The sequence below is a fragment of the Nicotiana sylvestris genome, chromosome 12 (assembly GCF_000393655.2).
Source record: "Nicotiana sylvestris chromosome 12, ASM39365v2, whole genome shotgun sequence".
NCBI classification, from domain to species: domain Eukaryota; kingdom Viridiplantae; phylum Streptophyta; class Magnoliopsida; order Solanales; family Solanaceae; genus Nicotiana; species Nicotiana sylvestris.
Window position 1 is genome coordinate 97,542,950 of NC_091068.1, and position 25,156 is coordinate 97,568,105.

Here is a 25,156-nt window from a genome sequence, read left to right on the forward strand (position 1 = left end):
TTCTAAGTTGTTGTTTTCGTTGATCCTATCCCTGTGTAAACATTATATGTGTTGTCTGTTCTATTCCTTATACTTACTAGCTGGTATGAACTATGTTAGGACAATTGCACAAGCATACACGTGGCTAAGCACCCTGATCGGATAAGAGGCTTCTTGGTATTATCGAGTATAGACGCACACCCTTGTTTATTTGTCTTCCATTTGAGAATGGATCTATTCGTACGTAAGTTGTCAGTATGGTTATGTCGTGTGATGAGGGCACAGGATAACAAGTGTTAGGGTTCAGGTATTCAGACCCGTATTGAATGATTATGAGATGAGGTGTCATAGGGTGAATTATATTCAAAGGTTATTTATTTGAAAAGATTATACTCGAAAGGTATTTACTTTGAAAGAACTATTTTTAGAAAATATTTATTTGAACGAAGTATATTTCGAAACGTTTTATCACTTGAATGATTTGACTAATCGATTGAAGTTTGCTAGCTAAGACCAAATGTGAAAAATTGTCGTAGTTGCTGAGTTATGACTTGTCTTTGTTGTATTTGTGATTTCGGATTTGGGTTGTATTTTCATTCACTTTTCTGTGTTCTTATCATGGTGTGCCGCTGTTACTTGTTGCTTTCTTTCCTTATTGCAATTAGTGTGTTGTTAACCATATCGCGTAGTCTTTATATAGATATTATGTTCTGTTGTTTCTATACTTATACTTGTTCTACTTATTAGACCAGTGTGTTGTTAACCATATCGCATAGTCTTTATATAGATATTATGTTTTGTTGTTTCTATACTTATACTTGTTCTGCTTATTAGACCAGTGGGTGTCTTGACTGTTCCTCGTTACTACTCCACCGAGGTTAGTCTTGATACTTATTGGGCACCGTTGTGGTGTGCTCATACTACACTTCTACACATTTTTTTGTGCAGATTCAGGTATTGTTCGATAGTAGCTGTGCAGATTCTTGCCAAGGAGACTCAAGGTAATCCTGCTGTTGCGTTCGCAGACTTCGGAGTCACCTTCCTATTTTGTATTCACATTGTCGTACTTATTTCCATACATTTGTATTTAGAAGTTGTAGCAAATCTCTGTAGAGCTTATGACTTGTACCATCGGTTTTGGGAAAATGTATATTCTATAAAGATTTATATATCGAAGCAGTTAGACTTTCTTTATTATGGTTAATATTCAGTAAATAGTAGGCTTACCTAGTCCCTAAGAATAGGTACCATCACAAAACCCAACAGAGGGGAAATTGGGTCGTGACATACCCCCAAGTCTCAAATCACGATACGATCCCATCGGGACCGTTAAAATACTAATCCAGGTCTGTTTATACAACATGTTGACCGAACCCAACTCAAATTATTTTTAAGGCAAAAATTCACATTTTCTTCAATTTTCACATAAAGACTTTTCAGAACAAGACACGGACTGCACACGCAAATCGAAAAATACTAAAAGGCGCAAATCGAGGTCCAGAAATACGAAAATAAAGGCTAAAACTCCAAATGACCTATCGACTCATCACAAGTGGTTAATTGTGCGACGTTTGAGCTAAATTATATTATTTTATGTGTAGGAGCATCGAAAAACAAAGATGAGTAAAGGTTGCACAAAAAGAGGAATAAAATAGCACAAAAGCACGAAGTACTCAAGCATGGCTACAAGCCAGCGTAGCCAGCTTGGTTGAGCTACTAGCTAGGCGTAGCCAGCTCTGTAGCCAGCTTGGCCGCACTATAAGCCTAACCTTGCGAGGTCAGGCGCTCGGTGGTCAAAAGTTTGCGAATTAAAATAGTCCGACCTAGATTTGGACTTGAAGACTTCAACCCTAACCTATAAATACTCCCTAAACATGTCTAAGAGGGGTTTGGACATTTTTGAGAGGGGATTAAACCTAAGGATTCAAGAGCACGTTAGGAGCAAGGCGGAGAATTCTTCTGTGAGTTTTTCACTTTCTTCTTCCTATTTCCATTATTTATTATGATTCTAGTATTGTAGTTTTGCATACTATTATGATTAGCTAATTTATTATCTAGGGTTTTGATGGAACCTTTTGTAGGATAAATTCTCGATTTGTTTTTATATAATTGAACCGTTGGATTTTTCTGCTTGTTCAACCATGTATTTACTATTGTTGATTGAATGGTCATCAATTATCTGTGCCTATTTATTATGTATTGCTTAAGAGAGGGTAGACATTTAGGTAGTTGTTGAATAACATCACTCCTAACATATGTGAGAAATCAATATGAATGGTTTAAAGGCGGGATTAGAAATAACGAGACCTTGGTGCATAGTGAGCGGTAAATTATTTTCAGCTAGCGTAGTTCGAGAGAATATGTCTAGTGAATTTTGGTGGTTACTCAAAAGAAAATTACTACATCTGAATTACTCAAGATCGGTAGAGAATAACTAAGCAAAATTATAGAAGATGTAGCGGGAATGATTCCGACAATTAGGGAAATTATAACTCTAAACCTCCTTAATCTTGTCTCCAATCCTTAGTATCCCTAGGTTATAATTTAATACTTTAATTTTTCAGTTAATTAGATATAAGGATCTTAATATTTATAACTTAGGAATTGTTCGAGCTTGTCTTTTTAGTGATAGTGAACAGTTGTAGCTGAAACTTAGTTCTACGTGGGATTCGACTCCTGACTTTTAGACTGAATTTTCGCTTATCCTTTTTAGGACTAGAGTTGGGCATGATCAAATTTTGGTACTGTTGCCGGGGAACTAACGGTGTAGTTGTAGTTGTATATATTGCTAGGTTTCAAGTTTGAACTTTTATTTTGTTTTATTTTGTTTTTTATTTATTTTATTCTATTTGTTGATTTGAGAAAATATGGCATCTTGAAATTACTGGAGTTTAGGTGTTGGTGATTCTATTTTTGATCCCCATACATATTGTGAAGGAAATTACCGATGTCAAAATTATCGAAATGTTGCCGAGAACGAGTTATGTAAACTAACTCAATCTTATTTGTGGAATATGTGTGATGTGTGTGGTGGTTAAGATGGTCACATTCATGATTTTATTTATATTTCTTATCCTCCCCAACCCCTTTCTATGATGGTTTTACTTTTTCTTGTGAAGTTAATGAGAACAAAGAACCCGGGGATGATGGCTTGAAAGAGATCAAGGATATGCTAAGGTGACTTCTCGAAAAAAATGATGAGAAACAACTACAGATAGAAAGGCAAGACGCAACTATTTACAACTTGGAGGCTCAAGTGAGACAACTGATTAAAGCTTCCAACTAGAATTTGAGGATGCCGATGTTGAAGATGTAATACTAGAGTCAGCCAAGGACATTGATGATACTAATTTAGTTGACTTTTGTGTGATTGGTGTTGAGGATGTCGAAAATCTTGAAGTTCAGGTATTTGAGCTTGTTAAACCTCATTTCAATCACTTTTCTACCTTGTGCTCGGATGGTGAAATGAGAATTGATCCTTATGAGCATAAAAAAGAGTCAAGGGAAGAGGTAGATGAGACTTAGCTCGCAAGAATTTGTACCGCCCCAAGAGCATAATCATAAGCTTGAATCAAAACTTGGGAGTTCAATTCATAAGACCAAGGTGGAGGCAAACAGTGATTCACGTTATGTCGCAACATTAAATCATGCACTTCTTGGGAGACAACCAAACTTTACTGCTTTCTTTTATTTTAAATTTTTTTAATTACTTTTTTATTGTATTATTTTTTTAGTGTCAATTTGTTTTATTTTGTAGGAGCATAGAAAGCAAAACTATTGGAAGGATGCAACAACAAGCTAGATGGTTAGAACTAAGTATGGGGTGCCCGCACAAAAGAAAATGCTCGAAAAAAGTCTGAGTACCCCATGAGCTACTAGTGCTTTGGCCTTTAGCCTACTAGGGAGTTTCTTTTACCCTCTTATTAGTTATGATGTGCAATGGGGATAATGCACGATTTTAAGTGTGGGGTGAGGAGATTGCTTGGGTGACTTTCAATACTATTTTAGTTGTAATTGAATAATTTCTTTTTATAAAATAGAAAAGATTGAAATTTTCCCGACGATGGATCTCCTAGACAATTTTCTTGAGCGTTTAAAGTCTAACAAAAAAACACAAAAAAATTAACATAAAAATCCCAAAAAATACATATTTTAATTTTTTTTGTTAGGTAGTAATAGTCCCTCATGATTTTTTTTGTGCCTCGATTCTTTTTCATGGGATGTAATCTGAATCGGGTCGTAGTTTTTTTTAGAGTAGATTAGGATTTAGGGAATAAAAGAAGGAAGATGAGATTTCTAGGTGACTTTTTGACTTGTTTGATAGTAGCATATTTAGGCTTTAGCATGTGTAGTACCTTCCCTAGATTTTGAAGTTACTTATGATGCCTATTGAGTTAGATAGCATGCATATTGACGCTTATGTCTCGTTTTCTTGGCTTGTGTTAACTTCGTGCTTAATGCTTAATCTGGCTCCGTGAATACTTGCACTTGTTTGAGAGTCGGAATGGAACCGTCCTTAGTGAGTCATATTCCATGTGTGGTGAGAATTTATGTAGTCCGTGTCATTGCATTAGAGTCTAGAACTTGCCCAGCATGTGAGTTGAAGCAAAATTCTAGGCTTTGCTCGGTTTGAAAAATAATTTTAGGCTTTCATTCTTCTTTTTGAGCTTAATGCTTATCACAAATAAAATTATCCCTAGTCAACCCTTTTGAACCTATAGACTTTTATTTGGCAAGCATATTACAAGCCTATATTCTTTTGTTCTTAATTTCATTGTTTTGATCCTTGTACCTCTTAAAGCATTCTAATTGTAAAATGAACGCTAGAAAAAGTAAGAAGAAACTTGGGTAGCTTTTGAGTGGAACAAATAAAAAGAAAAGGTGCAAGCATTTTGTAAAAGAAAATACTACTAATGGAAATTGTAAAGAAGAGAAGAATTACAAAAGAAAAAAAAAGTACATAGCTGGGAAAAAAAGAAAAAAAATATAGGTTGACGAATAAATTGATATATTGTCCTTGCTAGTAGGTGTGAAGTAAAGTAGTGCTTAAAAAAAAGGGTAAGCTCTTGGGATGATATTGTTTGTGAAATCGAAGTTGGGATTGAAGAATTTGCTCTTAAAAAATATGTAATGTGTTAAATTGCTTAAAAGAGTTAGTCACTATTCCAAAATATATCCTGCTTGTCCCTTAGCCCACGTTATGATCATAAAAAGTCCTATTTAATTTTAGATCGAGCAAGCCTACATTAGTAGAGTTTTATATAATGGGAAAACCTACTTTGTGCGTGCATGTAACTTCTTGTGAGAGCTGAGGAATTTCGTTGATATATATGAGCTATTAAAATAAAATTGAGTAGTTGATTCGAATGTGTGGATTCAATTTACTATTTTGTTCTTATTGTGAGGGAACATAATTTTGCAAGGGATAGATGATGTTTTTAGATTTTTATATGATGTTAAGTGTTCAAACGATGAATGCATTGTGATATCGAGTCAGTTTGTGAGACTAGGATTGTTACGAGCATGTTGTCTTGGTGTTGAATAATTTTTTGAAGTATGGCATAAAGTAAAGGGAAGTGCATATTTAAAGCATATCCTATTGTTTAATTGTTGTTATCAACCATAGTTATAGGTATATGTGCTTCAGATGTGTTAAAAGAAAATAAAGTGCTCAAGGTTAGTATGAATTTATGGTTGACTCGAGGACAAGCAACATTTAAGTATGGGTTAGTAATGTTTGGCAAAATGCTATATTTTAGTAAAAAACTCTCCTTACATATCGTTAGTTTAGTGGTTAAATGTGCAAAAACGAGTGAAGGTTGAACAAAAAGAGGACAAAAATACAAGAAAAAAACACAAAAACATGAAGTACTCAAGCCTGACTACAGACTAGGCGTAGCCATCTCTATAGCCAGCTTGGCCGTGCTACAGTCCAGGCGTAGCCAGCTCTGTATCCATGTTGGCCGTGCTACAGGCTAGGCGTAGCCAGCTTAGCCGTGCTATAAGCCTGCCCTCACGAGGTCAGGTGCCCGGTGGATAAAAGTTTGTGAATTAAAATACTCTGACCGAATTTGAACTGGAGATTTCAGCCCTAGCCTATAAATACTTCCTAAATATGTCTAAGAGGGGGTTGGACGTTTTTGAGAGGGGATTAAACCTAAGGAGGCAAGAACACACTAGGAGCAAGGCGGAGAATTCTTCTACTAGTGTTTCACTTTCTTCTTCCTATTCTATTATTGGTTGTAAATTCTAGTATTGTAGTTTTGCATACTATTATGTTTAGCTAATTTTTTATCTAGGATTTTGATAAGACCTTATGTAGGATAAACTCTCGTTACGTTTATATATAATTGAACCGTTGGATTTTTCTGCTTGTTCAACTACATGTTTACTAATGTTGATTGAATGACCATCAATTGATTGTGCCTATTTAATATGTATTGTTGTGAGAGGGTGCACTTTTAGATAGTTGTTGAACATATGTGAGAAATCAATACGAGGGGTTTAAAGGCGGGATTAGAAATAACGAAACCTTGGTGCGTAACGAGCGGTGAATTAGTGCCAGCTAGCATAGTTCGAGAGAATATGTCTAGTAAATTGTGGTGGTTGCTCGAAAGAGAATTACGACACCCGTAGTACTCACGTAGAGAATAACTAAGCAAAATTATAGAAGATGTATCGAGAAGGATTCCGACAATTGGAGAAATCATAACCCTAGACTTCCTTAGTCTTGTCTCCAACCCTTAGTATCCATAGTTGTTAATTTACTACTTTAATTTGTCAGTTAATTAGATATAAGAATCTTAATATTTATAACTTAGGAATTGTTCGAGTTTGTCTTCTTATAAGTGATAGTGAACAATTGTAGCTAAACCTTAGTTCTCTGTGAGATTCAACTTCGGACTTTTAGACCATATTTTATTTGCAGCAACTGCTTATCCTTTTTAGGACTAGAGTTGGGTTTGATCAATATTACAATTTTTCTCTTTTAATTTGTATTATAGACTTACCTGTAGAATAAATAAATTTTATTTATATATTAAGATAAAAATAGTATTTAAGCATATATAATATTGAAATAATAAAATATTGAGTATAGTAACAAAATTAATTATAACAATTTGTTTGTAATAATAATTTTGATATTAATAATAAAAACTCAAAAATTTATTTACACAATTGATAATGAAAGAAAATAAAAGTTTAATAATATATATTTCATGCATGTAATATAAAAATAATTATTTAAACTAAAGGTATTATAATATACATTATATGTTTTTTAATATTATACTATTTTTCTGACGTTAGATATGCTAGAAAATTAATTTAGTAAATTGCATTGTTCTCACTCAAGTACCATGCCAAGTTTTGCAAATTCTAATGCAATTTCTCGAGAAGAATTAATCTAAATAATTGTCCACTTAATTTCCTAACCTAAAGATAGCTGGAAATATATAAAGTAAACAGTGAATCCGGCTGGCGATAAGAACCCATTTCTTAAAGGGTCTAATCTGTTGGAAGCCCAGTGGGCTTCATCATAACTGGGCTTTAAGAAAGAGAACACACGGAAGAGGGGTTCTGACTTATGGCATTTCCACAGTGTGAGCTTCAGGGTTTTAGCACAGTAAAGCAGAGAAGAAGAGAGAGATGGGGGCAGTGAGAAAAGGATGGTTGGGGCAAATGGGTTTCAACAAAGGTGGAGGAAACATCAATTGGTTCCCGGGGCACATGGCTGCAGCTACCCGTGCCATTCGCCAACGCCTCAAACTCTCTGACCTTGTCATTGAAGTCCGTGATGCCCGTGTATGTTAATACAAGAACTATATATATTAGTAATTTTTTTGTTGATAATGTATAGTACATGTTTTTCTGAGTAATTTGCTGTTCTTGGTCCAATTATTTTTGTCCATTCGCGTGTGTGTGTGTGCAGATACCATTGTCTTCGGCGAACGAAGACTTGCAGCCAATGCTTTCTGGAAAAAGGCGAGTCATTGCCCTCAATAAGCAAGATTTGGCCAACCGCAACCTCATGCATGTATCTATTTTCTATTTCTCATCCTACTACTTATTCCTTTTCAAAGTTAGTCTTTTTGTCTTTTTTGGAGCTTTTAGGGAGCTGAGTAGACTATATTGATGATTCATTTTCTGTAAAATCATGTTCCTTGTACCTTTATGAAATGCATATGGTGGTTAAGGTAAATTGTCTGTATGAAATCCAAAGATAGTGCAGCATTTGCTACTTATTTACTGAGGGTCTAGCAAGAATAAGTAGAACCTTAACAAACCATCCTAAAGTTGCATCTGTTGATCATGTATGTATTTACATATGCTTTTTGTTAGCGAATGCAATAGAAATTTTATTTTATCGTATGATATACTCTTGCTAGCACATGGCAAAGACAATGCAGTTACTTATCTGCTCTAGTTGTATTAAGAATCTCAAAGCTGTGTAGTCTAAAGTATGCTAGCATCTGTGGTGTTACTAGTTAGTTCTTTCAATGGTATTGTCATTAACATTAAATATTTCGACAGTCGCTATTAAAATGAGGCTTATTTTGACATTATTTTTTTATATCGACTTCGAAACTTTGGCTTCTTTGAGGGAATACTTTTTGGGAATTATATGAACCTAAAACTATTTGCTGTTGGCTTTTCAAATTTTAGTTGTTGAAACTTCTGTTTTCATTCCATGCAGGGGTGGATTAGTTATTTTAATTCACGTAAACAAGAGTGTCTCCCAATAAATGCACACAGTAGAAGTTCTGTACAAAAGGTTAGTCATCCTTTTCTCCATGCTCTGATTTTGCATAGCTTGGTATTTGTACACATGTCAATGATGCAATCACAGTTTCTTTTTAACTCTTTCTCTTCACAATAATAGTTTGTAAATTGCAGTGCATAGTTGAATTGTTCTCTTATTAGTATATCTAGAGAAATTTCTTAAGCATGCTTTACATGTTAAATAGAAAATGAATCAGGATTGTCAAGTACGATGTTCATAACCAAAAAGATTTATGACTCACCCACATGCGAGCGGTCTTCATTATAGTACTAACATATATTCATGCAACCGAAAAACCAAAATCTCAACTCTTTATACCCAAAAAGGTGCCAAGTACCTTTGAACTTAATTAGTGTTGACATTGTTCATGAAGGATTATCGGGCAAAATTGCACCTCTTGTTAAATTATGAACCAGATACAGAAGAAATTGAAAAGCTTTCTTCACCTACATTTTATCTGATATGTTTTATTCTTGATTGTGTTGCTTGATGGTGCTACTTCTTTTGTAATAAGAATCTTAAAGTTCCCACTTGTAAAAAGTAGTCATGGGAAAGTTCAAACTGAAACAACAAAAGTAAGAAAGAAAACTACAGAAGATAGGCAAAACCCTGATTAAAGAGTGCTAGTAGACGCTCTAGCAAATATATTTGCCTTATTAACAAATGGAGGTCAGTTCTTGTGTTTGAAACTGTGCTGTTAAACAACATATGCTCCCCTCAAACATCTAGTTAATTGGATCTTGAATCAAGGGATTTGATAATTTTTTATAGGTTGGCAGTTTGCATCTCTTCTGAGAGTTTTTAATCCAAATCTCTATAATTCATATTCCAAAGCTTCTTGATCTGGTCGAGTTCAAACTGAAGGAGGTTATGACAAGGGAACCTACTCTTCTTGTCATGGTGTTGGGTGTTCCAAATGTTGGCAAATCAGCTTTAATCAACTCCATACATCAAATTGCATTATCTCGATTTCCAGGTGAGGCTTGTTTTTGTTGGCGATTCCTGAGTGCTGTTGTAGGAAGCTGATAGTGGCGATGTTTTCGAGTGTATGTTTATAGATGATTATGATCTTAGTGCAGGAGAAGATGAAGAAGGCTAGAGTGGGACCTTTGCCTGGTGTTACTCAAGATATTGCTGGATTCAAGGTTAGAAATATTCAACAACATAGAGGGTCAGATTATCTCCATAGTCCATATTTCCATGAGGTCCTGTGACACTACAAAATTTCATGATTATCTTAACTTATTTGTGCCACCTTTTATTGGATGCTCTTTTGTTGGTTATTCTTACTGATGCTAAACTGCTATTGCATACAGATTGCACATCGACCGAGTGTATATTTGCTGGACACTCCAGGAGTGTTGGTTCCAAGTATCCCAGATATAGAAACCGGGCTAAAGCTAGCTCTTGCAGGTGTGTACCTATTTCAACTGTAGATTATAAGATTGTCATTGAAGTTCTTTTATCTTACTGAGAAGCTGGGATTTGTGATTAGATTTGGTATTTGGGGCATGCAAATAGTCAATTCTGAAAAGACAAGTCGCTTATGAAAAAGAGCTGGCCACTACTTAGAGAGATCTATATGCCTGTCAGGAGCTATCTTCTCGATTCTTGTGCCCTACGAGGAAGGCCACTTCCTAACAAATCATATTTTCTTAACTTGGAACTAATTTTTTTGCAGTACTTGATAGGCATGATTATTGTCTTTTCTGGCCTGCATAATCACCTCACTTCCCACGATCTATAGCTCCTAAAGGACAAAGTAAAGAAAACAAATGATTACATGAAGTTAGTCCGTGGCACGTTTCTGCAGCTAGTTACATTAGATAAGCTCCACTTAGGTTTAGTTGGTCCATTTGCTTTTCTATGTTGATTAATCTGAAATTTTTCTTGTATCAATTCTGAAGTTGTCACAAGCCAAAAAAATTCTGAAGTTCTATCACTTGCCAAATTGTATGAATAAATCAATTAATAGATAAATAAGAACTAATATCCATTTCAAGGTGGGAGAAACGGGTTTGCCATACAAAATTCAACGGGTCAGCAAATTGAAGCAGTATCCATGACAACATTGTAGTAATTTATTCAGGTTCAATATTTGTTCCATTTCATATTTAATGTATAATGCTTATGCAGGGTCCGTGAAAGATTCTGTGGTGGGTGAAGAGCGAATTGCTCAATACCTATTAGCAGTGTTAAACACTCGAGGAACTCCTCTTCATTGGAAGCACTTGGTTAGCAGGGAAACTGAGGACCTTCATCTTGAGTTGGACAAGAAACCTGAATCTAATATCAAATATCTTCAAAATAAGAGCAAGAAGCCCATAAACAAATCTGATGTCTACCGTGTTCAGGTGAAAAATGATTTCATAATTTGTTTTTCTTAAAAACTCTACTGTATTTCCATACCTCTTAATGTGAAAAACAAACTCAACTAACTGTGCTGATTAGCCTAGTAAAAGCTGTTGATTTTGTTTTTATATTTTGATTTTGTTGTTGCCATTATTTTTATGGGGGTCCTTTCTGTGCACAGGATATGGTTAGTGAAGTCCAACGCACACTTTACATCACACACTCGGAGTTCAATGGTAGTTTGGAAGATGAAAATGACCTAGAAACTCTAATAGACCACCAGTTTGAAGCATTGCAGAAGGCTCTAAAGATACCTCATAAAGCTTCAGAGGCTCGGATAATGGTATCAAAGAAATTCCTTACTTTATTTAGAACAGGGAAACTAGGTTCTTTTATCCTGGACGACGTTCCTGACGCATCTGACTCTGTATCTTGAATCATCCTTTCAAATTTGTCATCCGTAACTAAGAGCAGAAGTCTGTACCATAGTGTATTATCAATTTCTTTTCTTTTCTTTCAACGTATTATCAATTTTCTTGATTATATTGTTCCTATACCGTGGTCTAGTTATCCATTTCCTTGAATAATTCTCCTATATTGCTAATTCAAGTTAATGAATTTTGTTTAGTGACTCTTTACTTTTTAGAAAATGGCATCGAGCATGCATTGCAGCAACAGTTTCAGGTTCAATCTGTTGAATGTAAATTTTGATGATAGTTATTTAGTTGATGTAATGTGAACCCAATAATTGTCTAATTTGGTGATTGATTAACAGTGATATCCAAAAATCAATAGAAATACACGTCTCATAATTAATTGATCACGAAGAACTCGCATTGTATAGCATAAAGCCAAAAATACATCAGGTCAGGAGAGATTGAAATTATGCATTTTTAAACTTTCAACTTTTCTTTAGCTCATTCTGTACATGGTATGCGAATAATAAATTTTTATTTTGGTCTGTTTTACTTGAGTCGCATACTTTTCTTTTAGCTATTAGTGTAACTTAAACAAAAAATGCCATAGAGAAACTTTTTTTTCGTTATCAACTTGCTCATAATGTTCTATTCAACTCGGCTTCCTTAATCAAATCAACTATTGTAAAAGTAAATAAATAAATAAATAAAGTGAGAGAAACACGAAGCTAGGTAGTTAGCATGTCATAACGGCAAATAGGGCAATAATGGCTCTTGTCTAACCACTTCGTAATGCAATTTCCATGAAACATATGTGAGCTAAGGCATGCACAAGACTTTTTTCCCACAGTCATCATTCCAACTCTCATCTTCATCAATCTCCATTCTTTCCGGCAGCTACATTTTACTAGCTGGTACCATCCCATTGAAGCGCGATAATAATTCTTCTTCTTCTTCAACCCTCCCATCCCAAACATATACAATTTTCAAAGTTAAACCAACGAACAGCTCCAAGTTTTGGCGAGTATTACGTACCTGACGTATCAAATAATGTATGAGCTCCTAATGATAAAACACAAACGTGTTCTTGAGATTTCCTTGCATGACACGGTAGAACGTGTATAATCTGGGATGAAGTGATTTGGTCTCAGTTCACCTATATATTGGAGCGCGCTGTGCAGGCAAGTGATGTGGTTTTATATACCAAAACTCTTGTCGAGTATAAAGGTGAAATTGAAGGGCTAAACTAGGAGGAGAAATAATTCTTTCGTCATTGATTCTTGCTTGTTGAAAATTGAATGGCTAAAGAAGCAGCAGAAATAATATTATCGTTGTTATTGATAATTAGTTGTTGTGGTAGTGTTCGAATGTCGCAGTGTAGTTTCATGAGGATGCTCTTCGAAAGTAAAGCGTGGTTGCGACCCCTAGTTTTATAGCTGATAAGCAAATCCTAGACGAACTCAGCTTAGGAACTGATAAGCAAAAGGAAAAATCAAGTTACAAACCAGAATTATTTTTAATTATTTCAATCAAAATGCAGAAACCAAAAAAATTCGAATTGCAGAAACTTCGATCATGTGTCTGGTGGAAAAAAAGCAATTGAGCTATGCTTCATGGGACGAGGTTTTTGCACAATCCTCTCCAGAAAAACTCTACCCGACAGGGCATATTGACCAAGCCAAAAACTGCAAGACGTGTTACACGCTTATCACTTAACCATGGTTATGTGACAAATTTCTATCACTCTAATTTTTTATTGATAAGGTCAAATTGCTTGGTCTCCCGCTGCCATCCGAAAGCAAGAAACAAATTTAAGAAAAATAAAAACCAAAAAAAGGAAGAAATAACGCGGAAGGGAAAGTAATCTCAGTTTCTTGCGCTTTAGAAAATTTGTGACACACAGAACATTCGATGTAAGAATGCTACTTGTTATTGAGCTAATACAAGGTATTGGGCGGTTGTTCATTTAACCCTTTTGAAAAATTGATTTGCGTACCATGCATTAGAAAAATCAACTGAAAAAATGGAGATTTGACAAAGATTTAACCAAAAAAGCCTTCATTTATTTGCTTCAATCAACTCCCTATACTCTCTCTTCATTTTGACACCTGATACAGTCCTGCATATCCAAAAAAAAAAAAAAGAATTAGCACGAAACAAGTCAAGCTGCTTAAAAAATTAGATGCTACCAAACTTGCTTTTTCCAACGATTCTCTGTAGTAACTAAGGCAGACATCGGATGGTGCAGAAATTAGGGCAGGACATGGATGACACTAGCTAGAGGCAAGATGATAAATGTCAAACGAGTTTCAACTAATAACAATGCTAAATGCTAGCATAACACATGCAGAATTTGAGGCTCCATTTGGTTGGTACAAAATATGTTTGTTAAATTTCATGGAAAATACATGACAAATAAAACTTATTTCCTAATTAGGTGTTTGGTTGGACTATACTATGTGATAATAATGGAGAGGGGAAGTGCGTTAAGGGAGCCGTGCTTGACGATAGCCATGAGTAGCAGAGAACAACAAAGCAAGGAGAATGAGCACATGTATACAGAGCTGTACGCGGAAGTATAGTTCTCTTTTCCTCATTTGCTATGTAATAAAGAAGATCAAAAAGAGAATGAGGGTTTAATCAAAGATGATATCTTCCTAAGAAACATCAAGACCAGAACAAAAAGAATTAAGTAAATCGATTCAGGACAATGGAAAATAAGAGTGAAGCTGCAAGAAAATGCATTTCCGACGAAATCAAGTTCATCGGGCTTGAGCCCAACTAGCGAGGCTTATTTTACTTGGTGTATGGTGAAGCTATGAAAGAGTGAATGAGATGGAACTCGTGCAACAAAGAACTAAGAGAAGAAGACAGCTGTTTAGGTCATTTAGAATATAGAAATTAAGCAGTTTATACTTTTGGAGGGAAAGAAAAGCCAAATGTAACCAACCTGAGCATTTCCTTATTCTTGAAAAACTGTACACATGGAGTACCCATAATTCCAGCTGCCTCAGCAATCTCTGGATCTTCAGTAATATCAATTTCAACAAAGTGTACATGCTGGTCAAATTCATCGATGACCTGTTGCACAAGCACAATGGAACAGGTTAGTTATAAGCACTACAAAAGCCAGTACTCAACAGCAAAGCAGCTAAAGGAATCAACTATTACCGAGTAGAAGTAAGGATGATGCAAAGTTAATTGAAACACAAAGCTCTTTTCTTTAAAACAACCTTTATAGGGGGTCCTTTGAGGTTTATCTCAAGATTCGGTTATTCCTCCATTGAAATCATAAGATTTCAAGTAATCACCTTTCACAAAAATGATATATGATACTGAAACAGAAACTTTTAAGACAAATTAACCACATCGTGGATCAATAAAGTTTGACAGGACGTAACACTTCACACTCTTCACAAATTGGTCTTTTGACTTGCAAGAGAAATGTGATGTCTGGCTAACTTTTTCTTTTACAATTCACTAATGTAAAAAAGAGTTGATGGCTAATTGAAAGGACACATAGAAGTTACACATCCTCTGGTAAGATTTCTATCAAAATGAGTTGCATACCTTGCTAAGAATCGGTTTCAAGGTCCTACATGGACCACATGTTGGTGATGTATATAGTACACAAATAATCCTTGAGCTCTCGTGGTACAATTTCCGTAAAGCATACTGAGAAGGAAAACAATAAAAATGATCATCAGATAGGAATGCAGACTATGGTCAGAAAGATCTGAGCTTCCTAGATCTCATACCTGGCCCTTATGCTTTGTAAGTGTTATATCAAAACCTTCTTGGACATCTTTCTCGGTGAGTTCCTTCTTAACTTCTTCAGTAGGGGGCTGATGAATCAAAAAATCCAGGAAGATTCATGAGATAATGAACTATTGGTCTAGGATATTGGACAATAGTGCAAATTCAAAAGGATATAGTTACTTATATACTTAAAAAAAAAAGTGGGAGTTTTGTTAGGGAAGTAAGAAGCCCCATGGTTGGTATAACCCAGTTCACTTCATATAACCCATAAAGTAGTACAAATATTATTATTTTTTATAAGGTAAGGATAACAACAACAACAACGACCCAGTAAAATCCCACGAATCTCACAAGTGGGGTCTGGGGAGGGTAGTGTGTGCTTATAAGGTAAGGATAAAGTAGTACAAATAAATCACTCATCCTTATACTGCATAATATCACCAAAAAGCTCAGCAAAAACAGAAGATAGCTATGTTCTTCTGACTCGGGTGCAGGTATCCGATCCGAGTGTGGATCTAGAGGTCGGATCCTTCATAATCTGAATTTTAAGATTCGGGGTTACAGATCCAAGTAGGGATATGGGTGTGGGGATTCTGCAACAAATAATTCAAAATTCTAAAAATAGATCTATAAAGATTTACTAAATTATGAGAAATATTCTGTGGAAAATTTATAGGTTGTGGAGTGCAACCAATGATTCAATCTTTCGTTTTGAGAATTTCTCAAGTTGTAGGCACTAGCAAGCACCAAGTAAAATTCAATCCTTCATTTTTCCTCAAATTTGTCCATGGATTGTGGTCAAAGTACCCGATCTCGATTGACCACACCCAGTACGAATCCCAACCCTTACAGTCAATGTTATTAAAAGCGAGCGCTTCTCGCTTAAAGCGCAGAAGCGAGGCAAGGCGAGGGGTCTACGCTTTTTTGCCCTGAAGCGCGCACACTTCAGGCAAAAAAGTGAGAAGCGAGCCGATGGAAAAAAGCGAGGAAAGCTCGCTTAAGCGAGGTCTAGCAGCTGCCTAGGGTTTTTTTTAAAAAAAATCAAATACACTTATGCACATTCTTCCAAACACATCTGCTTCTCTGCTGCGACGACTCTCTTCTTCTCTCAACTACTGCAAGCCTTCGAGTTCTTGTCTTCTCTCAGGTAAGTTTCTCTTCTTCTCTTCTCTTCTTCTGCTTCTTCTCTTTCTTCTCTTCTCTTCCTCTTCTGATTTTCTCTGCTACTGTTCGACTCCTCTCATCTTTTCTCTTCTTCCTTTCTATTTTTTCATATCTTCTTTTCTATCCTGCCTAGTTTTCTATTTTAGGGTTCTGCTCTGTTTGTTTTTTTTTTAAATTTCTGCTGTTCACTGTTCGACTCCTCTCCTCTTTTTTCTTCTTCTCTTTCTCCTCCTTTTCTAATTTTGTCAGTTCTTTGTTCTGCCCTGTTTTCTATTAAAAGCGAGTGCTCTGTTTTTTTTTTAATTTCTGCTGTTCACTATGCTTCTGCTCTGTTTTTTTGCTGTTCACTGTTCTGCCCTGTTTTAACAGTTTTTTTTTTGTTGTTAAGAATAGGATGTTGCTCCTTTTGTGATTTGGTTTTGCATTTGCTTAATATGTTGTGACTTTTGAGGATTATTGACTATCTAGTTTAGTATCTATTATTTACTTCTTAATTTAAGAATTAAAACATTTGCTTAATATGTTATTTTTATTAAGTTCTTGGTCATTTATCTTTGCCTATTTAATATTTATTTATTTATGTATTAAATTGCGCTTCACATGAAAAAGTGTGCGCTTCGCTTCACGCTTTTTGCTTCGGTGAAGCGAGGCCTCTCTTTTTTTTGCTTCTCGCTCTCCAAAACACTGCGTACAGTACTAGTGTCGTGTCGACACGGGTGCGGCGATTAAAATGAAGAGTCCGCGCAACATAGGAAGATAGTGCAACATTGCCAAGCATCCATAAATTAATCAACTATAAAGTGTAATTCTCTAGTTTTCTGTTTCCCCATGAAAAAACTAAAATTGAAAGGGTAACTCAAACGAAAACTTTAAATGCATCTCTTTGATGTTTCAGCATAACAGTTTCTTTTTCAGACCACCTTGATGGAATTGTCGCAATCAAGATAAATTGAAGGCCTTTGTTTGCAAAGATGACTTTCCCGCTTTCCTTTGTGAGGGAGGTTTGTGCATTCACTAAGCTAAAAGAGTTCATACAAACTATTATTGTCATAGATGATACGACAGTCCATAAGTAATAATGTTCTAAATCCTCTCTTATCAATCACATTCAAATACCATCCAGTAAGTGTAGACAAGCATGCAGATTCACACGAATACTCTAACACCCTACATTATTCCATACATTTTAGAAAGCATTAAATTAGGTCACTAGGATACCAGCACTTGTAACTAATAAGTTGCAATTTTTTTTAAAGACCAATAACTTACAATTCATGGGAATACCAAGGCTATGAAATTGACAAATACATACCTATCGAAGAAAATGCAAAAACTAAATATAAGTCAACAATGTTTGGGCGCTGGATTAAAAAATCACTTGAGAGCATGATTATATACGCGTATCAAATGACTTGTAAAGGAAATATACAGGACCGAAAATCAATTTCTTTTAGAAGTCAGATACCTGGTGAAATTCAATAAGAAGATTTTTGCTTGTGAGATATCTCTCCACTGATAGAGCAGCTACACATCCTGAGCCAGCTGCAGTGATGGCTTGCCTCCATTCATGATCCTACGTATGGAGAACATGTCATGATGATATGAGGAAGTATCACACTATAAGAAGTTGCAACGAGAAATCACAAGATGAGTTTCATTCTACAGGAAAACGGTGAGAAAAATAACTTCAAAGGAAAAAAACAAATGTTTTATACTATCATGAGTTAATCACAGGTTTTCCTCTACCCAGGTAACCTAAGAATTCAAAAACAGAAGGTCTGAGAAATGGCATCACACTACATTTTATTGGATGGCTCCCCTCTCTCATTGCAACACCTTGAAAATTAAATTTATAAAAGAGAGAGGAACTTATTTGACACAAACTTCTCTTGAGGACTTAATTCAGATGTTTCAATGAACAGGCTAGAGTCATGATGTTCATACAGCACACAGGATACATCTAAAAAGGTCATGCATAATTAACCTGAACTTTCTTAGGAGTGCAATCACCACCTTTTTTTTTTACCACCTGAAGTACAAGAATAGCAAAAAGAAAAAGGAAAAAAAAACAGCAGGAATAAAATAATAAATTGCTGTAAGTACCTGTACATCTCCAGCTGCAAATACACCTTCCACAGAAGTGTTCGCCGTTCCCTCCTTGACCAATATGTAGCCTGAGCTATCAAGTTCAACTTGGCCTTCCAACAGTTGACTATTTGGTGAATGACCTATACCATAAAACAAGCCTTTTGCCTCAATCACGGATTCTTCCTGAGTATCAGCTTTTCTGATCAAAATTCCTGACATCTGGCCCTTAGGGTTGCTGACGACATCCACGGTCTCAGTGTTGAAATGCACAGTGATGTTTGGATTGTTGAAAACTCTGAAACATTCCGCATAATCAACCTGTTAAACAAACATTTCAGGGAGTTGAAACTTGAAATATATAGCTCATTAGTAATTCAATCCGCTTCATAGGTCAAATAGATATGTGACAACATTTACAGAAATAGGTGTGACGCAAGAAGAATAAAAGCGACAATAGCTTGAAGCGGGGGAAGAGGCAAAAATGAAAAATAATCAGCAGCAAACCAAAGTGAGCTGTCATTACAGAGACAAACAAGAAACACTGGATTATTTAACATATCACTCATCAGAGGATACACCTACATTGGTCAATCATGTCACGCGACTTGCAGGTGCATGCTGAACTCAAATCATGATGATATTGTAATGCAGAGAGCACATTCACTAGTGTGTACAACACAATATTGAACCCTTTTAAATTGGTATTAATTGCAATGCCTATGAGGGAGAGCCCATAGTACGTACTAGAATAGAGTAATAAAAGATACAAATCTTTGTTGACTCCCTTTCAATGACATTGTGAAGTCAATATTCCAAGAACTGTCTATTGTACTTAATAAGATAATGAAATAAAACGCTGAGTATTAAAGAGCACAAACAAGACAGGCATTGATGTATCTCAGATTGTGGCCTTCGACAAGGCCAAGCTCACAACAATCATTGGGATCTTCTACAGTGAGTGCTTTATATGGCAAGGCCTAGGAGAAGCTAAAGGAGATGGCTAATTTTGGAGTGTGTTATTCTGCTCTCACAAATGTAGTGATAAGTACGTTATAAAATGTGAAGGAGCTGGGTGTGATGAAAGCAATATGGATAATGAAGTTTGGGTAACCAAAGAAAAGTAAATTGTCAGGTTGTTTCTAAAGGAGAACTGAGGGGTCAGCAAGATACGAAAACTCCGAACACAATGACTTTCGTCATTTAAGTAGGCTTTTACAGCTTGGCACCTTACAAGTTGACATCGTATATAGCATACCCCTCCCAAAGAGAGAGAGAGAGAGAGATTCATTAAGAACCAGAATTCAATTAGAGAAATACTGCTGATATGGCAGGCTACTGTATCTTGAATTAGATTCAGCACTAGAAAAGAAGGGGGGGGGGGTTGTTGATAAGCATTAGGAGGACTTCTGAAAAAAGGAAGATAACAACGATAAACAGCTAATGGAAATTTTAAGATATTGATTCGTCTTCTAGAACTAATGGATAATCAGGAAACACATTTCTCAACCTCAAAGATCCTGTTCTTTCAAATATGATTATCCTATTGAACATCCTTCTGCAACATGCTTATGTGCATATCTGCATGCAAAGTAACTGCATTTCAATTATCATCAAACTAACATATTATGCATTCTCAAGTTCGCATCTTTAACGGGTCATAAGGAAAAGTCATGTGGTTTTTTACATGAATATGAAGTAAAGAACCAGCACCTTCAATGTAGATAGTGATTTTTTTTAAATATAGGTAAAACAGCTATGTGTATAGACATCTTAGAGTAAGAGAACTACTCTAGATGTTTTTACAGATGACAGTAAAGTGTCCTATGTGTAAGTAGCCATGAAATGACATTTGAATAACACTCCTATCATTCATCTCTCAGTCTGAAATGCCTAGAAGTAACATTGACAAGTTCACAATATTTAAATTCCACATCATTTCAAGCCTTTTAAACTAGGAAAACATTTGCAGAGAAGGAGAGTATTATATGACCCTAACATTTGAATAACACTCCTATCATTCATCTCTCAGTCTGAAATGCCTAGAAGTAACATTGACAAGTTCACAATATTTAAATTCCACATCATTTCAAGCCTTTTAAACTAGGAAAACATTTGCAGAGAAGGAGAGTATTATATGACCCTAACAGCCCTCTCCCAAAGAAAACAAAATGGCCCATCAGATTACAACTTCAATTTTGAGATGAATTCTAATGCCTTGTGCTACAACAATTTGAGGGGAAAAAAGAAAAATGGAAATAGGAAATGTACATAAACATCAATTACCTATCTTGCATTGCCCTTGATGCTCTTAGTTGGTCCTTGCGGACAAGTAAATGGACATGGCGTGCATACTTTGTTAAGTATATTGCTTCCTCTGTAGCTGTATCACCACCTCCAACAACAGCAAGGACCTGACCCTTGAAAATTGGTGATGCTCCATCACAAATTGCACAAGCACTAATTCCTCTGCTCCAAAATTCATCTTCACGGGGCAATCCCAACCTTTTTGCATTGGCTCCTGTAGCCACAATAAGGCTATGACACTTTACCTGGAAAATACAGAAGTGAGCATTGATTCAATATAATGACGCTAATGTGGGAACCACATGTCTAGTGTCTACTGGTGTGAGCCAACTAGAAGTCTAAAGAATCAAATTTGCATCTGCAAGAACTAATGCATTTCAAACTCAACATCTCTTACAACATATGAAACGAATGAAACAAGCATCCCTGTTGTTATCACGGAGGAAATAAAAGAGAGCTGGTACCGCATATGAAGATATACTTTCCTGAACAATGACTATCAGAAGAACCTCAGAGACTTGAAGGATTCTAGTCGGAAAACAAAAGGTAACAATGTTCTTTATTTCACATTTAAAAGGTAAAAAACCAAGGATGCTCTTTCTTTCACACGTCAAAGGTACAAAGAACAAGTCAGACTCTTATATCATGGCTAAGGTATCTTGAAGATCAAGATTAATAGCATGGTTCTCTATAACAATAGAGGAAATTGACCTTATCCAAAAAATGCAACTAATTGAGAGGTATCTTGTTCTGCCTTGTTAACATCTTTTAGAACTCTTAAAAGAAAGAGAAAACCAAATGAGAAACGGTTAAGTTAGCATCTAAGTTCCTGTAATTCTCCCGGGCACTTGTTTAAGAACATAGTACAAACTTGACAAAAACATATAAACTGTTAATTAGTCCAAAGATGTAACCAACCTTAGTGACACTCAAGAAGAGAAGAAAAGATCGCTAGGGTCTTGACAAATGGCAGCCATCCATATATATATATATATATATATATATATATATATATATATATATATTACCCCATCAAATTAGTTAAATCATCAGTATAAATTAATAAAGATCAAAGCTCCAATTCAGAAAAGGCAAACTATTTGATGGGGATTAAAGATTGAAACAGTTATAACAAAACCTAGACAGAATAACCTGCAACTAAAGGATGCATCACCTTACGTTCACTACTTTGGACAGTAAAAGGAGTATTCTTCAGATCAATAAATTCCACATCTTCCTGATACAATTCAGCTCCCCATCTCTCAGCTTGTCGCCTCATCCTAGCAAAATTACATAATTTCTCAGCGTTCAAACCTTGTCTATAACCAAGGGAACTTCTAATAGATGAACGAGAATAAAGGCCCAAAAGCTTTTCTTGTACCTATCCATTAAGTCAGGGCCAGTTATCCCCTCAGGAAATCCAGGAAAGTTTTCTACTTCAGTTGTTGTCATCAACTGCCCTCCTGGTACACCACCTGCTTGAAACCCCTCAAACACTACAGGCTTCAAGTTGGCCCGAGCAGCATAAATTGCTGCTGTATATCCAGCTGGACCTGATCCTATTATAACCAAATTCTCAATACCCTGAGCTGCAACAAACAAAACACACCAGAATGCTCAAAATTATACTATACAATTGCTGAGCTGCTGACGAGTAAACACCTCAAATTAAAAATATAAAATATAACAACATAGCAGCTGTATGATGGAGCAAGAAAATAATGAAGAAGCATGAGATAGATAAACTTTTCTCAAGTACCTGTACCGAAATAACTACTATGAGTTTTAAGTTATATACACTAAGAAATTTTTTCATACTATCAGGTCATTTTTTACCTGTTGCAGGCTTGCAGCAGATACATGTCTTTTTTTTAGATTACAAATACCACATTTTAAGGAGGCTTGCCTGTAGATATTTTTTGGCTGACCTGATGGTACAAAAAATTCTTTTTATACGACTTTTAACTCAATAACTATTTCATACTGCATTATGTACCAGCATCTTATTATAATACAAATGCAATTTCGATTATACTTATGCTTCTTCAATTTTGACTTCAATTCAATAATATCCTCTATATCCATTTCACTCTATCATCATAATTTGACTTTTTTAGTCTGCTGACACAAAAACTTCTGGCTTGACCCGAAATTGGACCGCTAGGCGGAGTTTCAAAATGCTCTAAAAATATACTAATTCAGAAATATACACAGAAGTTTACCTGAAGAACTAGTTTCTACCGGCTCCACGGTTGCAGCGGCAGCTGAGGAGGCTCGAGTTGATAAAGAGGTCGCACCGGCGCGGCCGCGAGTCAAATGACCGTTAAATGAGTCAACTCGAGCGGCTCCACGTCGACTCGAACCGGAGTTGATGACAAATAGACCGGTTGGTATTCGGACAGCAGTTGACAGAGCTGAAGATGCGGCCATGGAGGCGGGTCGGGGCGTTAAATTGCTGCGGATTCGGATTCGGATTCCGATACCAACGGAGTTTGTAATATTGGGGGGAGTAGTATTAGCCATTGGTTTCGGAGCATACGATATCCAGCTGAGCTAAGTTTGGTCTATCAACTAACTACGCGCGCGCACACACACACACGATGGGTGTCTTTTGTTTTGGACTTCGTGCCGTGTATCTATTCGTATCTTCTGGGCTGAGGATAACCACTCAACTAACCAATTTATTATTTTCATTTTCAAGCTAAAAACATAATTCACGTTGTTTTTGTCCTTTGAATAAAATGTCATCCAAACAGTTTGTATGATGCGGAGCTTTTTTTATTAGACAAAGTTTATACTTGGTTGGTGGACGGATACAATATTAAAAATCATTAATAACTCTAGGAAACAAAATAAGATAATTTATTTAGGGAGTAAAAGAATAATTTCTGAGATAATATGCAATGCAAGGAAAAGATGGATTTAAATAGTAAAACTATCCATAATCGCTCCCCTAATATCTTGCTTGCTCGTTACACCCATTAATAGTGTTTTTTGCACATTATGCTATGAATCGGTAACTGATTGGGGAATTATACCAAATTTCGCTTTACTCGGGATTGACTGATTCCCCTATTTTCCGTATCCACGATAGATTCTTCGTGTTTGACTCATGAATGGTTTCGTTATAAAATGATTCAGGTACTAATGGTTATGATACTAATAATGTCGGTACTGGATAATTTTAAACTTCGATTGATATGGGATTCAGCTTTTTTTGGAGTCTTATAATATTCTTAACATGTGTTAAGACTCGATTAGAGCACATGATAACACTATATTTTACAAATACAGATAATGTTGAGTTTTGGATTGTTGAGTTTTTGTTTAAGATGAAATAGTCTTAAAATGAGAGTGAATGGGAAATGGGATTTGGATTTGGATTTGGATTTGGATTTGGATTTGATCAAATGATCGATCGATTGATTAATTATTTGGACCAAATTTATTTGTTAATAGTGAATATTAACGTGATATAATCCGTGTTTGTAACGGATGTTTTCCAATCCGTGTATTGTGTTGCACCAAGAAAGCAACAAGATGCCTAGTGCACCTCCCACCATGGCCAAGTGCTCCTCCCACCAAGCAAGTGTTCATTCCACCATGTAAGTGCTTCCTCCATGATATCCTAATGCTTGTTCCACCATGAAGGAGGCGGATTTCTCTCACATGACTGCTATAAATAGAGCAGAAGTTGTAGAGAAAGAAGAACACACCAGAAAAAAACACTCGAAACACTCAGTATACAACTGATATACACTCTGTATATAATTGATATACACTATGTATATAATTGATATACACTATGTATATAATTGATATACACTCTGTATACGCTCAAACTACACTGTGTATACACTGGAAAAACGAATTGCAATCTGATATCCTCTTCAGTAAGAATTCAACATCGGCTATACATTGCATTCCTTCCTATCAGAATTTCCATTCGACTTCTGAGTTCTCCTCCCTCGTTCTGCATTGTTTTAAAACTACAAACAAAGCAACTGTAAGTGTGATTTGCTGCCGAACTTTGCGTTCGCTGAAATACTGGGGTTTGAAGTACCGCTACACCAGTGTGTAATTCGTTCTATCCTGGGAGGAAATAATCCATAACCTTGGGTACTAGGAGGGGATTAAATTCCTTAAGGAAACACTGTGAATTCAGTGGGCTCGAATTAATTTTTGTTTCAGTTATATCATTTATATTTACGTATGTTACTGTTGTAGGTAGCTGATAAAGAGGATAATATATATCTAAGAGTGAAAAAGTTAAAACTTGATCTTCCATCATTCCATATTTATACCAGAT

The 25,156-nt window shown here is 35.8% G+C and overlaps 2 protein-coding genes across 3 annotated transcripts; one reads left to right on the forward strand and one right to left on the reverse strand.

Moving 5' to 3' along the window:
* The first annotated feature begins 7,578 nt into the window (after nt 1–7,578).
* LOC104218346 (short integuments 2, mitochondrial) lies at nt 7,579–11,636 on the forward strand. 2 transcript variants are annotated; one of them, XM_009768817.2, is made up of 8 exons: nt 7,579–7,785; nt 7,913–8,017; nt 8,678–8,755; nt 9,599–9,740; nt 9,839–9,969; nt 10,081–10,177; nt 10,901–11,118; nt 11,298–11,636. In XM_009768817.2, exons 1-8 carry the CDS (start codon nt 7,630–7,632, stop codon nt 11,550–11,552), a joined length of 1,182 nt encoding a protein of 393 aa, XP_009767119.1. In that variant the 5' UTR covers nt 7,579–7,629; the 3' UTR covers nt 11,553–11,636. The 2 variants fall into 2 exon arrangements, with proteins under 2 accessions (XP_009767119.1, XP_009767120.1); XM_009768818.2 differs by having other exon boundaries at nt 9,839–9,909.
* A 1,752-nt stretch (nt 11,637–13,388) lies between these two features.
* On the reverse strand, nt 13,389–23,550 carry LOC104218345 (thioredoxin reductase NTRC). The gene is made up of 10 exons (XM_009768816.2): nt 23,070–23,550; nt 22,229–22,436; nt 22,022–22,127; nt 20,827–21,092; nt 18,559–18,838; nt 17,921–18,028; nt 15,291–15,377; nt 15,103–15,207; nt 14,483–14,613; nt 13,389–13,651 (listed from the first exon to the last, which is right to left on the reverse strand). The coding sequence occupies exons 1-10, from the start codon at nt 23,368–23,370 to the stop codon at nt 13,591–13,593; spliced, it is 1,653 nt and encodes a 550-aa protein (XP_009767118.1). The 5' UTR covers nt 23,371–23,550; the 3' UTR covers nt 13,389–13,590.
* Nucleotides 23,551–25,156: the final 1,606 nt, after the last annotated feature.